Raw genomic sequence first — 13937 nt, forward strand, 5'->3', positions numbered from 1 at the left:
TTTTTCTTTAAATAGGTATTATAATTTGCCTACCAATAAGCACCAATCTCCTCATTATTTAAAACAAAAACAAAAAAACTACAAAACCTGCTTCAGCCTGTTTTTTCCTTCTGACTCTTATACAGTGGTTCTCATCTTCCTTTAATGTTTCCATTTCTTTCTATAGATTCACATTTCTTTCCCTCTGGCAATATGTCTTCCACCCATCTGCTCAACTGAAAGAGCGCTCTGGAGGTCATAAGTGGCTATCCAATTTGTGGTCCTCTCTCAGAACATGCATTCTTTGAACTCTACAGCACTTGATAAGTTAATCGGCTGTTGACCAGACCTGCGTGATTTAGAATGCGTTCAGTTATAAGTGCATAAACCCCCGTCAAACCACCTTCCATAAAAGGGACCTTATTGGCTCATGGACTGAGAGCCCTAAGGGTCTGTTTTGATTTGGGGTAACCAAACGTGGAGGTGACCTCTATTTTTCTCCCTGTTTCTCTGTTACTAACTTTACTCTCTTCTAACACAGACTTCCTCCATGAGGTGGGCAAACCATTGACAGACCCAGATTTTCTTCTGTCCATTAAGGAGCCCTGGTGGTCCAGTGGCTAAGCGTTCGGCTGCTAACCAAGAGGTCAGCAGTTTGAATCCACCAGCTGCTCCTGAAAACCCTGTGGGGCAGTTCTACTCTGTCAGAATTGGCTTGACAGTGACAAGTTTTTTGGGGGGGGGGTTACCAAGCAACCCTAGGGAAGAAACACGTTTTCTATCCCTGAATCTGTATATAAATCCCAAAGATGTCATTTAATTAAAACAAAAAAAAATTTGCTATTGAGCCGACTCTGCTTTTGAGCCCACATCGTGGCCCTATGTGTGTCAAAGTAGACCTGTGCTTCATAAGGTTTTCAGTGGCTGATTTTTCAGAACTAGGTCACCAACCCTTTCTCCTGAGGTGCCTCTGGATGGACTCGAACCTCCAATCTTTCAATTACCAGCCAAGGGCTTTACCCGTTTGCACCACTCAGGGAATCGTCATGTAATTACCAGACAGAATAAACCAAACCGATTGCCATTCAGTGGATTCCAAAACATAGCCACCCTACGGCAAAAGTACAGGACAGAGTAGAACTGCCCAACAGAGTTTCCAAGGAGTGAATGGTGGGTTCAAACTGCCAAACTTTTGGCCAACAGCTGTGCACTTAACCACTGCACCACCAGGGCTCCGTCTTCTAACTAGCTCTGCTTAAATCACACGTCCACTCTTGGGCCAATCTCTGTGGTTGGGGGTGTGCGTGTTGTAATTGGTCCAGGTGACATGCCTCGTCCTGGCTGGTTGGGGTTGACAGCCTCTCTAGGACAAGACAGAGGAAAGGGACTTCCAGAGGAAAAGAAGGAACTTATAAAAGAAAGAGGGTTGGAAGAAAGTGCAAGAAAGACAACAAAGGTATCACCCTAGGTATTACTGAGTGAGTGCTTTTTGGTTATTTTGAACGTCACCAATATCTCCTTCTCTATCTTTCTGAGCAAAGAGAAAACAGGTAAAAGCATGAAGTGTGGACAAGAACCAGACAATTGTCCAGTTTGTCTGGAATACACACTTTATGCAGGGAAATAACGGGAACTAAAATTGAAAAGGTTAAATACGTAAAACATTGAATGGTGGGATATAAAATCAAGATTTTAGTGTATAGACTAAAATGTTTTGGAACACGATGGTGAAGATATTCAAGTCCTTAGGAAGAAAATTTGAAGACAGTATATAGGATCCATGGCAGAAGGAAGGGGCTGGAGGCAAAAATACTAATTAGGCAGCTGTTGTAATTTTCCAGGGATGATTATTTTAGGAATAAAACACCAGACAAAGGTACCGGAGAGATTGTAAATAGAACCATCTCTTATGCCTCATAGAGAATATAAGGTTTTTGACTCTTACCATGGAAATGAGTGTCAACAAGGAGATGCTCACCAATGGGTTAGATCTTTTGTCAATCCAATGCTACTGCTTCTTTGGCCTTCCCCGCCCCCCCCCCCCCCGCCAATTGATGTAATTTTGAGCTACACTTAAATATAAATCCTTCACATAGAGGTTTTAGGTTTATTCAATGACCGTCCTAAAGCTTTAGCCTACAACTTCTAACAATTATGATACCACCTTACTTTTGGGCAGTGGTTATAGTTTTCATATATATAATCTCTAATAATAACAACAACATTGTGAGAAAGGTATTACTACTGTCATTTTACAGGTAAGAAAACTGAGGCCTATGGTCCCATGGTCTGTATCTGACACAGCTAGGTTTCAATAGTAAATTTTCCAACACCAAAGTCAAGGTCTTGCCTCCCTGCCTATTGCATCACTGAGTCTCCCTAGTCTCCTGTCCTCCCTGAACTAGTATTGAACCAGCTGTAGGCCAGTGAGAAAAGGAACTTTGGTGGCACAATGGTTAAGCACTCGATTCCTAACTAAAAAGTTAGTGATTCAAATCCACCTAGTGACTTCACAGGAGAAAGATCTGGCAATCTGCTCCCATAACGATTACAGCCAAGAAAACCCTATGAGGAAGTTTTGCTCTGTCACATGGAGTCACCATTAGTTGGAATTGACTCAATGGCACCCAACAACAGGAACAAGACAGAGAAAACCACCAGACCCTCTTGGACGCAAATGGGTCTCTCCAAGTTCAACCTAAAATGAGCGCAAAGGGAATCTGGGGCAGGCAAGCCAGAAGGAAATAGGGAAAAATGTGAAATTTAATTATTTGCCAGATTCCAGTCATGTTAATGGACACTGTTTGTTATCTCTATAATTTCGAAGCTCTAAAAATGTAGAAAAATTGAATATTTTTACAGGTACCATTAAATGACCAGTTACTAAGCGCATGTAAAGTAGACCCTGTGTTTGTTAAAGTCCTTCTTATTGTGCTTGTTCATGGTTTAACAAATTGGATATTGCTCTTTGGTAAGTGCAACATAGGGCCAGAGATACCTGAGGTGGCAGTAGAGGTGGGGGCAGGTGAGAATTAATCCAAAATCTTCATGTGCATTTTAAGTTTAAGAAAGCGGTAACGATACAGGAAAGAGTTTTATCTAAGCATTTTTGTTTTCCACTCAAAAGTCTTGAGTTGAGTATTGCTTTCTTCCTGTCATCCTAATGACAAATTTGGCAAACTAAGGTAGCTGAAACTCTGAAAACGAGCTACTTGTTTTTCATAGGTCATAGAAATATCCAGGAGTCATCACAGCTAAAGAACGGGCTAGCGTGGACAGTGGTGCCATTAGGGCTGGTGTCACTCAGTGTGGGAACTCATGGTGTCACCCCCCAGCGTGGACCTCCTCCTGTACCATACCATACAGAATCCTTGGTAGTGTTTATTATCAATTTTAACCATAGAATAATATGTGATAAAAACAGTTGTAAATTGCTTAAATGTAATATTTCTTAGATTACATAATTACTAACAATTAAATTCTTTTGTAAAATCTTTTTACTTTGAATTACAATATTATCAGTAACTGAGCAGAAGCCTCTTTTGATATTTCTCCTTCTTTTCCTTTAATTACTACTTAATTCTCAAAAAAGTGCTTTATAGCGATTCACAAATACTAACTACCACAACACTATAGCTAAAACAGCAGAAAATTCCACAAAATCTGCAACTGTAAAAACGCTAGCAGCCAGGAAACCAACGGTAGGTGCTTGTAGCGCCTGTGCAGACAAAACCACGTGATTCCGAGTGTCGCTGCAGTTGGGTAATAATGGCCGCTCTGACCAGAGCGCATTAAAGGAAACCCAAAACCCGTCGCTGTGGAGTCCATTCCGACTCACAGCGACCCCATAGGACAGAGTAGAACTGCCCCCCAGGGTTTCCAAGGGGCGCCTGGCAGAGACCTTTTGGCTAGGAGCTATAGCTATTAACCAGAACACCACCGGTGCCTATTAGAAGGTTCAAAAGTAAATTAGCAGAGCGTTAGCCTTGTAGGTATATTGATACATGTAAGCTGGGCTTACAAAAAATGTTTTTGTTGTTATAAGTAGCTACAGGGATGTTTTTATAAAAAATAATACATTTCTGCTGAAACACTGCCCCAGGTTTTTATAGACAGGGATTCGAGTGTCACCCCCCCACCCCCCAAAGCGCGGCAGGCACCATCCGCAGCCGCAGCGTCCCCGTGGCGACGCCACGGGCAGTGGGAGATTAACGTGCCTTTCTCTCCAGGCCGCCTCTGACACGCAGATGTGCTACGCCTCCCTGAACCACAGCGCGAAGGGGAAGCCGAGAAGGCCCCGGAAACAGGCTGCTCCCGCGGCGCAGAACGACGAAGACGGTGCCAGCGCTTCTAAGGCCGCTTTGCTGGACAGTCTGGCCCCGGAAAGCCAGGCCACAGAGGAAAACATTCACGATGACCCCATCAGACTGTTCGGGTTGATTCGAGCCAAGAAAGATCCTATACATTAGCGGGACTGTGATCCAGCTTACTGGTTCGGCTCTTATTGGAGGTGATCGTTAAAGAAAACAGGGTCCCCCCGCGACACAGGGCCGTTTGTGGGTGGGATGCGGTCCACCTTTCACCCACAGCACCTAAGACTGCACAACAAATGCAGTGCCGTGAAAACTAGCTATTTGAATTTCTTAAAAATTGCCTAAATTTTAAAATGTAAAGTAAAATCGAGTTTGCAAGTCGAGCCTGTAAAGCAAGTCACGACTTCGTCAACAACACTTTACACTCAGGGGAACAAACATTTTTATTTTAAGCGTAGGTACATTCTGGAACACACCGGAAGGGAAAGAAAAGTCAACAATTTTTTTTTGTTGTTAAATTTCTCACCAACGTGAAGTGCTCCCTAATTGGAAGACAGAAGGTGTGGGGACATTAAGTCACATTACCGAGAAGCGAAGCGGGTCGTCTTCTCAGGGTTTTTTCTTTCTCTCTTTCTCTCTCCCTCTCCCTCTCTCCCTCCCTCCTTCCTTCCTTTCTTTCTTTCCAAATGGAAATAACTTTATTAGTTTTAAAATGTTTTGTGAAAATAATGCATGTTCTTTGGAACAACTAGACAAATATCAAAAAGAATTTTAAAATGCCAATAGCCAGAGGTAATCACAATTAGCAGTTTTTTATATATCCTTCTAGATGTTTGGAAACCCTGAGGGCCTAGTGGTTGAGAGCTAGAGCTGCTAACCAAAAGGCTGGCAGTTTGAATCCACCAGGCGCTCCCTGGAAACCACGTAGGGCAGCTCTACTCTGTGCTATAGGGCCTCTGTGAGTCGCAATCAACTCCTTGGCAACAGGTTTGTTTGTTTGTTTGGGTTTTTAGGTATTTTTCCTAGCACGTCCCTGCACATACATCAGTTGCTTCATTGTTTTTACAAAAGAAAAGGGGGGGGGGGTATTATTTTATATGTATTATTTAAATTTTTTTCACTTAACAATACATTGAGGATTTACTTCTACAGTTACATTTAAGTATAGCTATAGTTTTATATCATAATTTTTGAAGTCTTCAGAGCATCCCAATGATGGTTATACCAGATTTATTTAAATAATTTTGAAATACAATTAGCTTGTTTCCAACTTCTCTTTTTTGCTTTTTCAAATAACCTTGCCATGACCATCCTTTTCCACACATTTGGGTACTTGTCTGGCTTCTTTAGACTAAATGCTTAGAAAAGGAATTGATCGCTGCATTAAAAGGTGTTCATATTTTGAAGTTCTTCCCATAATGTACCTCCAGAAAATTCGAAGCAATTTACATTTTCTCTAATACTTTAAGAGAATATCTAATTTCCCACACTTATGCAAACAAAGCTTATTTCTTTTCTAGCATACCCATTCCTATTTGCCAATTTTAACTACGTATTTCTTAATTTACTGATAAAGTTAATTGTTTTTCCATATGTTTATTGACCATTCGTAATTCTTCTTTTGTGAATTGCCTATTCACATCCATTTTCTATTTTTCTCATAGATTCTTTTTCTTATTAATTTGTGAGAGTTCTTTACATATTAAGGATATTAACATATTATCTACAAAAATGTTGATCTTTTTCTCTTAGTCATTTGTATTTTGAATTTTTTTTCTTTTTTTTTTATAAAAATACTTTAAAAATATCTCTCTCCTCCCTTGCGGTTTCTGCCTTTGCTGTAATGATCAGAAAAGACTTCCAAACTGAAAATTATAAAAGTAGCCACTGTATTGGTCTCATTTTTTTATTTAATTATCTCAAATTTATTTAGGCATAAGAAATATCTTACCTCAATTCCTCTCTCAAATTTTAACCAGTTGTTCTAATGATTTACTGATTATTTACTGTATAATCCATCCTTTGCCACTAATTATAAATTCCCTTCTTACCATATATCAAATTCTAATGTATTCTTAGGTCTATTCCTGCTCTTTCACTGACTTGTCTTCTGGCATCAGTACCATAATACATTATTTTTTAATTTGTGGTAAGGCACACTTTCATTCATATCTGATTTTCCAAGGTTTTCTATTCAGACATGTATTATTTCAGGGGAATTTAATCATTTTTTTTCGAATGTTACCACTAAAATATAGCCAAAAAAAGGGCAAATCTAAACAAAAAAAGGGGCCGGGGGTTATTATATTTAAATAATCATTCAGGAACATGATTATTATGGATTGAATTGTGTCCCCCCAAAATGTGTATCAACTTGGCTAGGAATCATGAGGTTAATGAGGCAGGATTAGGGGCAGTTATGTTAATGAGGCAGGACTCAGCCTACAGGGTTAAGTTGTATCTTGAGTCAACCTCCATTGAGATATAAAAAAGAGAAGCAAGCAGAGAGGACAGGGACCTCAGGGCACCAAGAAACAAGAGCTGGTAGTAGAGCACATCCTTTGGACCTGGGGTCACAGTGCTGAGAAACTAGAGGACCAGGGGAAGATTGATAACAAGGGCTTTCCCCAGAACCAACGCAGAGAAAAAGCATTTCCTGGGAGCTGGCACCCGGAAGTAGGACTTCTGGCCTCCTAAACTGTGAGAGAATAAACTTCTGTTTGCCAAAGCCACCAGCTTGTGGTATTTCTGTTACAGTAGCACTAGATAACTAAGGCAATGATGTGATAGTAAGTTTCTTCAAATAAAGTCTGCTCATTTTAAAAGTTTATTCCTAATAATGTCATGTTTTTTGTCATTATAAAGAAGGAAATTTTTGGTGTTCTAAGAGGTGGAAAATATTTTAAAGTGAGACTGTAGGTAATCATATTTTCTTAAGCTCTTTTCCAGCTTTATAGGGCCTATAGTTTCCCAAGTATATTGAGAAAGCAAAATGAGGAGAATTGATACTAATCAGTATTGACAGAGAGTGTAAGATGGCTTTCTCTTCCATGGAGCCCTGAAGTGTGCTGCATTTGCCATGTTCCCCTGTCCCTCCTTTCTCCTCCTCCAGTGGCCATTTGAAATGAAAGGGCGCTAGCAAAGCAAGCTGGCTGTGCCCTCACCTGTGGGAACATTGTTAAGCTTTTCTAGAATTTAATTATCTCCCTTTGATAAAACCTTTGGAAGACCAGATTAAAACAAAAAGTGTCAAAAGGACTTTTTATCAGTTATTTCTCCTTTTTTAAATGTTTATTCAGCACTAAAGTATATACTATAGATTACGGTAGTTTAAAGTTAACTCAAACGTTCTTCAGCGCAATTCCTTTCTATAAGATAAGAAGAGAGAGAGAAAAAAAAAAGACATTTTACGTTCTAGCTGAACTCTTGGCTCTATGACAAAGAGTAAACGCTTGTTCACAAATGTCGTTCATTACTTGTAAATGAAGCTACTCATAGTCTTAGAAGCTAAGATCGAGGCTTTATAATAGTAGTTAATTCATCCTTTGGTTTACGATTTTTTTTCCATGTATTTTACAGCAAACCGGCAAATCTAGATTTAATATCTTGTGATTCGGGAAGGGATTTTTCTGAAATTGTATGTTTCCTTGACTTAAAATTTTAGTATGTTGAGATGTACTTCTCCATACTGCTTTTTAAACTTAATTTAAATTTCAATATTTACTCTTTTAGGGGATGATTAGAAGTAAGGACTACAGCTGGTAATAAAAATGGATAAATGAACAGCAGAGTAGAAATAAAGATTTGACTGTGAATCCAAGAGTCAGGAGAGAGTCGACGGTGTCTTTAGATGTCTATTCCAATGTCTGGGACATGAAATCATGGTAACTGTCAAACCTTGCAAACAACTGCATACATCTGGCGGGGGGGGGAATCAGGATATAGCTGAGTAGTTAATAAAAGTTGTTTAAACACTATAAGCATTTAAGTTACCTTATTAGCCCAAAACCCACAAGCAGAACTTAACAATTCATAAAGTCAGGAAGGCGTTGTTGAAAGAGAATGCCAGGGTGGAATGGTGAAGGGTGAATCATGGTACGTACATTACATGAAATAAAATAAATTAACATGCCTTCATTAATGCTCTAAGAAAGAATATCTCAAGAAAAAATGATAAATGGAAACCAGTTTCTGTGGTTTATTACTACTAATTTAGCATGGATAAAATACCAACAATTTTCTTTATTTTAGTGTATTTAGCATAATCATATACAAAAGTTTGCCAAGATCTACTAGTCATCTCCATTCCGTTAACACCCAGGAAGCAGAGTAAGGGAATTTTGCCAAATCAAGTAGTAGGCTACATGGAGGCAAAACAAAGGAAAAATCACAGAAGTCATAATGAAATATCCCAGAGTCTACCCATTTCTCTTGGCTATAATCTTCTGTCCATCACATAACCTTCTGGCGAAATTATACTCACCCTGGTACTGGGAACAGGTTGCCCTGAATGGTAGACATGAGTATTTCAGTCATTGCAAAGATCTCTGTTTCACTTGAAATTAAGATATTGAAATCTATGTTAACTTCTTCTAAATTTAGTCAGTGTGGATTAGTGTCTAACAGCTCAATAACCCAGGGTGCACTGAAAAATGTGGTTTCTGGGCCTGCAAAGATGGGCCAGATGCATGGTGATTTAACCAAATAGACCACTTTGTAATGTTTCTTACGACTTGAAAATTTTAATTAAAAAAATTAATTACATAGCACACACATATACATACACTTATTATATAATGAACAACATATAAGTATAAAAGGCAAAAACATGCAAATTTCACTCCACTGCCTCCTACCCATGTCCCTGTAATGATAATGAATAGTCTACATTTCTCTCTTGCTGTTGTTCTATACAATTAAAATAAATACATAAGTACATATATACACAATAAATGTTTTCACAGAGATGAACTCATAAGTTCATTTCTGTGTTTTACTTTTTATACTTAATAAAAGGTCTTACAGATTTTTGATGTTAGTACATTTAAGTGTACCTCATTCTTTTAAAGGCCTGCATAAGATTCCATAGTATGTATGCCCTATTATTTATTTAATTATCTACATCTTTGGGCACAGGTGTATACCTCTGTTGTGAAAAGTTCAAGAGATGGGTCAAAGTGTGTGTCCAATTCAAATCCTGGTGCATGTTCCTAAACAGCCCTCCAAAAGTCTCGTTAAAAAATTTTCACTTTTCTTTCTCCAGTTGAAACAGGAGTTTAATCAGGTCTCAAAACATCACTATCCAAGAAAATTGTACATGGCAGCCATCAGTCCTGCCCACTGACCAGAGCTCCGTGGATTTCATCTATTTGGCAATTATTTGTTGAGCTCCTACTGTAGTACAGGCACTAAGCTAGCCACTGTATACAATTATGAAGGAACACAGAGACTCTGGCCACTGTGAAACTTACGGGATAGATGAAAATATGAGTAATAATCAGTTAACGAATAAATATGTAACTACTAGTAGTGAAAAGCACAAAGAAGAAAATGGAATAATGAGGTACGATATGAGGGAGGGCACCTCTGATGAATTTTTAATCAGAGAACAGGACAATGAGAAGGAGCCACCCATGTGAGAGAAGAGGCAAGAGCATATTGTAGACCTAAAGAGGGAACGAGCTAGATGTGCTTAATGAAGAGCAAGGCCAGTGTGGCTGGAGAGTAGTAAGCTTAAGGGAAGAAAATAAAAATGGTTTTTGAAGAGTTGCTTCATCTGCCCTAAGGAAAATAAGTACGGAAGTGGGAAAACAAATAGGATAAGCTATTGCAGTAATTAATTTGAGAGATGATGTGTACCTGGCCAAGTGTTAGAGATGAAGACAGGGAGAAATGGGGAGAATCTAGACATTTTTGAAATTAGAATCAACAGGACTAACTTTTGCTTCTAAGTGGAATATAACAGGTCATGGCAGGCTAACTTTCTCACTACAACAATTGGGGAAAAAAGATATATGGCAAAACTCATATTTTTAAAGACATCGATAAGTTGTGGAAGCAACAAAGAATACATGAACTCAAGCTTCAAAGAAAGAAATCCCTTCCTAGGTGTGCTGGCAATCACAGGCCATTTTCTTCCCAGGATGCATGGCTTATTCTGAGTGGGTTTATTTATTTGCCAGCGATGATAAAGCAAGTAGATTTACTTGTCCATTAGTCTCATCCAATAATTCCTTTAGAACACTTTAGCCACTTTAGAACAGTAGTTCTCAGGCTTTTTTCCTTCCTCCACATTTGTTCATGTGTACAAGAATCTCTCAGCAACAGCTTTATTATGAAGAGTGTGATTCTGAATGTGGGAATGGGTAAGGGGAAAAGGAAGAGAACTTTACACAGAAATCAAAAGAGAAAGAGAAGGGAAACACGTATTATGGAAAACCCTCTTCACCTTCCCCTCTAAACAAACCTGATACACTCATTCCACCCTTCCCTATCTCCTTTGTGAAACATTGTTAAGAAATTAATCCAAGAATCTTAAGGGTATGGGAAAACCCCAAACCACGGATATATAGAACTAAAATCCAGCTTGGAGCACATATTAGTAATAAGTAACAAATATTTTTATATGTTATTTGAGGTTCTTTTTAAAGCTTCATTGAAAATTTTTCAGTTTATTGGTGATTAAATAAGACATCATCAGGTTTCCTAAGAATTGACATTGTAAAACATCCTTTAGATTAAGAAAGTTAAAGCTTACCTCTTGTTTTAGTTCTTACTGAAACTTACACATGCTACTTTCTTAGTAAGTGAAAACAGTATCCTAATTATTTTGCTAAAAATATAAATGATAGCCAGATTAATAGACATTATATGCTTATATATACATAAATACATAAAGTATATACATAAAGTATAGTGTAAACCCATTGCTGTCGAGTCAATACTGACTTAAAGTAGCAACTCTATAAGACAAAATTCTTTTTTGACGATGAATGCAACGCCATTCCTCTTCAATTTGTCATTGCCAGCATAGTAGACCATAAGATTGTCTGACTCAAAATGGCCAAAACTAGTCCATTTCAGCACACTAATGGCTAGGATATTGATGTTTTTGTGTTTCATTTCATTTTCGACAACTTCCAATTTTTCTGAATTCATACTTCATCCATTCCACATTCTGATTATTAATGGATGCTTGCAGCTGTTTCTTCTAATTTTGAGTCATGTCACATCAGCAAATGAAGGTCCCAAAAGCTTGACTCAATCCACATCAATACGGTGGACTCTACTTTGAGGAGGCAGCTCTTCCTCAGTCATCTTTTGAGTGCCTTCCAACCAGAGGGATTCACCTTCCAGCACTATATCAGACAATGATATGGCCTACTGTGTTGAGAATGACAAATTGAAGAGGAATGGCGTTGCATTCATCATCAAAAAGAACATTTCAAGATCTACCCTGAAGTATAACTCTGCCAGTAATAGAATCATATCCACACCCCTACAAGAAGACCAGTTAATACCACTAGTGTTCAAATTTATACACCAATCACTAAGGCCAAAGGTGAAGAAATTGAAGATTTTTACCAACTTCTGCAGTCTGAAATTGATCAAATATGCGATCAGGTAAAATTGATAATTATTGGTGACTGGAATGCGAAAGGTAGAAACAAAAAAGAAGGATAAGTTGTTGGAGAATATGGTCTTGGCAATAGAAATGATGCTGGAGATCACATAATAAAATTTTGCAAGGCCAATGACTGCCTCCTTGCAAATATCTGTTTTCAACATAAATGGCGACTATACACATGGACCTCACTGGATGGAATACACAGGAATCAAATAGATTACATCTGTGGAAAGAGGTGATGGAAAAGCTCAATACCACCAGTCAGAACAAGGCCAGGGGCTGACTTGGGAACAGACTGTCAACTGCTCATATGCAAGTTCAAGTTGGAGCTGAAGAAATTTAGAGCAAGTTTAGGAGAGCCAAAGTAAAACCTTGAGCATATTCCACCTGAATTTAAAGAACATCTCAAGAATAGATTTGACACATTGAATACTAAGGACCAAAGACCAGATGAGTTGTGGAATGACATCAAGAACGTTATACATGAAGAAAGCAAGAGGTCATTAAAAAGACAAGAAAGAAAGAAAGGACCAAAATGAATGTCAGAAGAGGCTCCGAAACTTGCTCCTGAACATTGAGCAGTTAAAGTGAATGGAAGAAATGATGAAGTAAAAAAGATGAACGGAAGATTTCTAAAAGGTGGCTCCAGGAGACAAAGTAAAATATTATAATGAAATTTGCCAAGACCTGGAGTTTTAAAGCCAAAAGGGAAGAATACACTTGGCTTTTCTCAAGCTGAAAGAATTGAAGAAAAAATTCAAGCCTCTAGTTGCAATATTGAAGGATTTTATGGACAAAATATTGAACAGCTTAGGAAGTATTAAAAGAAGATGGAAGGAATACACAGAGTGACTGTACCAAAAAGAACTTGTCCACGTTCAATAATTTCAAAAGGTAGTATGTGATCAAGAACCACCAAGCTGCACTGAATACACTGGCGAAAAATAAGGCTCCAGAAATTGATGGAATACCAACTGAGATGTTTCAACAAACAGTTGCAGCTCTGAAAGTGCTCACTCTTCTATGCCAAGAAGTTTGGAAGACAGCTACTTGGTCAATCAACTGAAAGAGATCCATATTTTTGCCTATTCTAAAGAAAGGTGATCCAACAGAATGGAAATTGTCATACAATATCATTAATATCATATGCAAGTAAAATTTTACTGAAGATCTTTCAAAAGTGATTGCAGCAGTACGTAGACAGGGAACTGCCAGAGATTCAAGCTGGATTCAAAGAAGACTTGGAATGAAGGATATCATTGCTGATGTCAGATGGATCCTGGTTGAAAGCAGAGAACACAAGAAAGATGTTTAACTGTGTTTTATTGACTAGGAAAGGCACTTGATTGTGTGAATCATAATAAATTATGGATAGCATTGCAAAGAAGGGGAATTCCAGAATACTTAATTGTGCTCATGAGGAAGCTGTACATAGATCAAGAGGCAGTTGTTTGAACAGAACAAGAGTTCCACATGGTTTAAAGCCAGGAAAGTTGTATATTCTTTCACCAGACTTATTCAATCTGTATGCTGAGCAAATAATCTGAGAAGCTGGACTATATGATGAAGAACACGGCATCAGGATTGGAGGAAGACTAATCAAAGATCCGGATTATGCAGATGACACAATCTTGTGTCCTGAAAGTGGACTAGAAGCACTTACCAACGAAGATCAAAGGCCACAGCCTCCAGTATAGATTACACATCAACATAAAGAAAACAAAAATCCTCACAACTGGATGAATAAGCAACGTCATGACAAATGAGGAAAACACTGATGTCAAGAATTTCATTTTACTTGGATCCACAATCAACAGCCATGGAAGCAGCAGTCCCAGAAATCAAAAGACGTATTGCATTGGGCAAATTCGCTGCAAGAGGCTCTTTAAAGTGTTAAAAAGCAAAGATGTCCCTTTGATAACTAAAGTGCACCTGACTCAAGCCATGGTGTTTTCAATCACCTCATATGCATGTGAAAGCTGGACAGTGAACAAGAAAGACCAAAGAAGAACTGACAC

General features: G+C 38.4%; 1 protein-coding gene across 1 annotated transcript in view; it reads left to right on the top strand.

Moving 5' to 3' along the window:
• Nucleotides 1-5887, top strand: part of LOC126061564 (T-cell receptor-associated transmembrane adapter 1) — a 54497-nt gene extending 48610 nt beyond the window's left edge. Inside the window, exon 6 of the mRNA XM_049858151.1 lies at nt 4209-5887. Within this exon, the coding sequence (XP_049714108.1) occupies nt 4209-4448 (240 nt within the window). The 3' untranslated portion in view covers nt 4449-5887. The remainder of the gene's footprint in view (nt 1-4208) is intronic.
• Nucleotides 5888-13937: the final 8050 nt, after the last annotated feature.

The sequence above is a fragment of the Elephas maximus genome, chromosome 18, assembly GCF_024166365.1.
Source record: "Elephas maximus indicus isolate mEleMax1 chromosome 18, mEleMax1 primary haplotype, whole genome shotgun sequence".
Taxonomy (NCBI): domain Eukaryota; kingdom Metazoa; phylum Chordata; class Mammalia; order Proboscidea; family Elephantidae; genus Elephas; species Elephas maximus.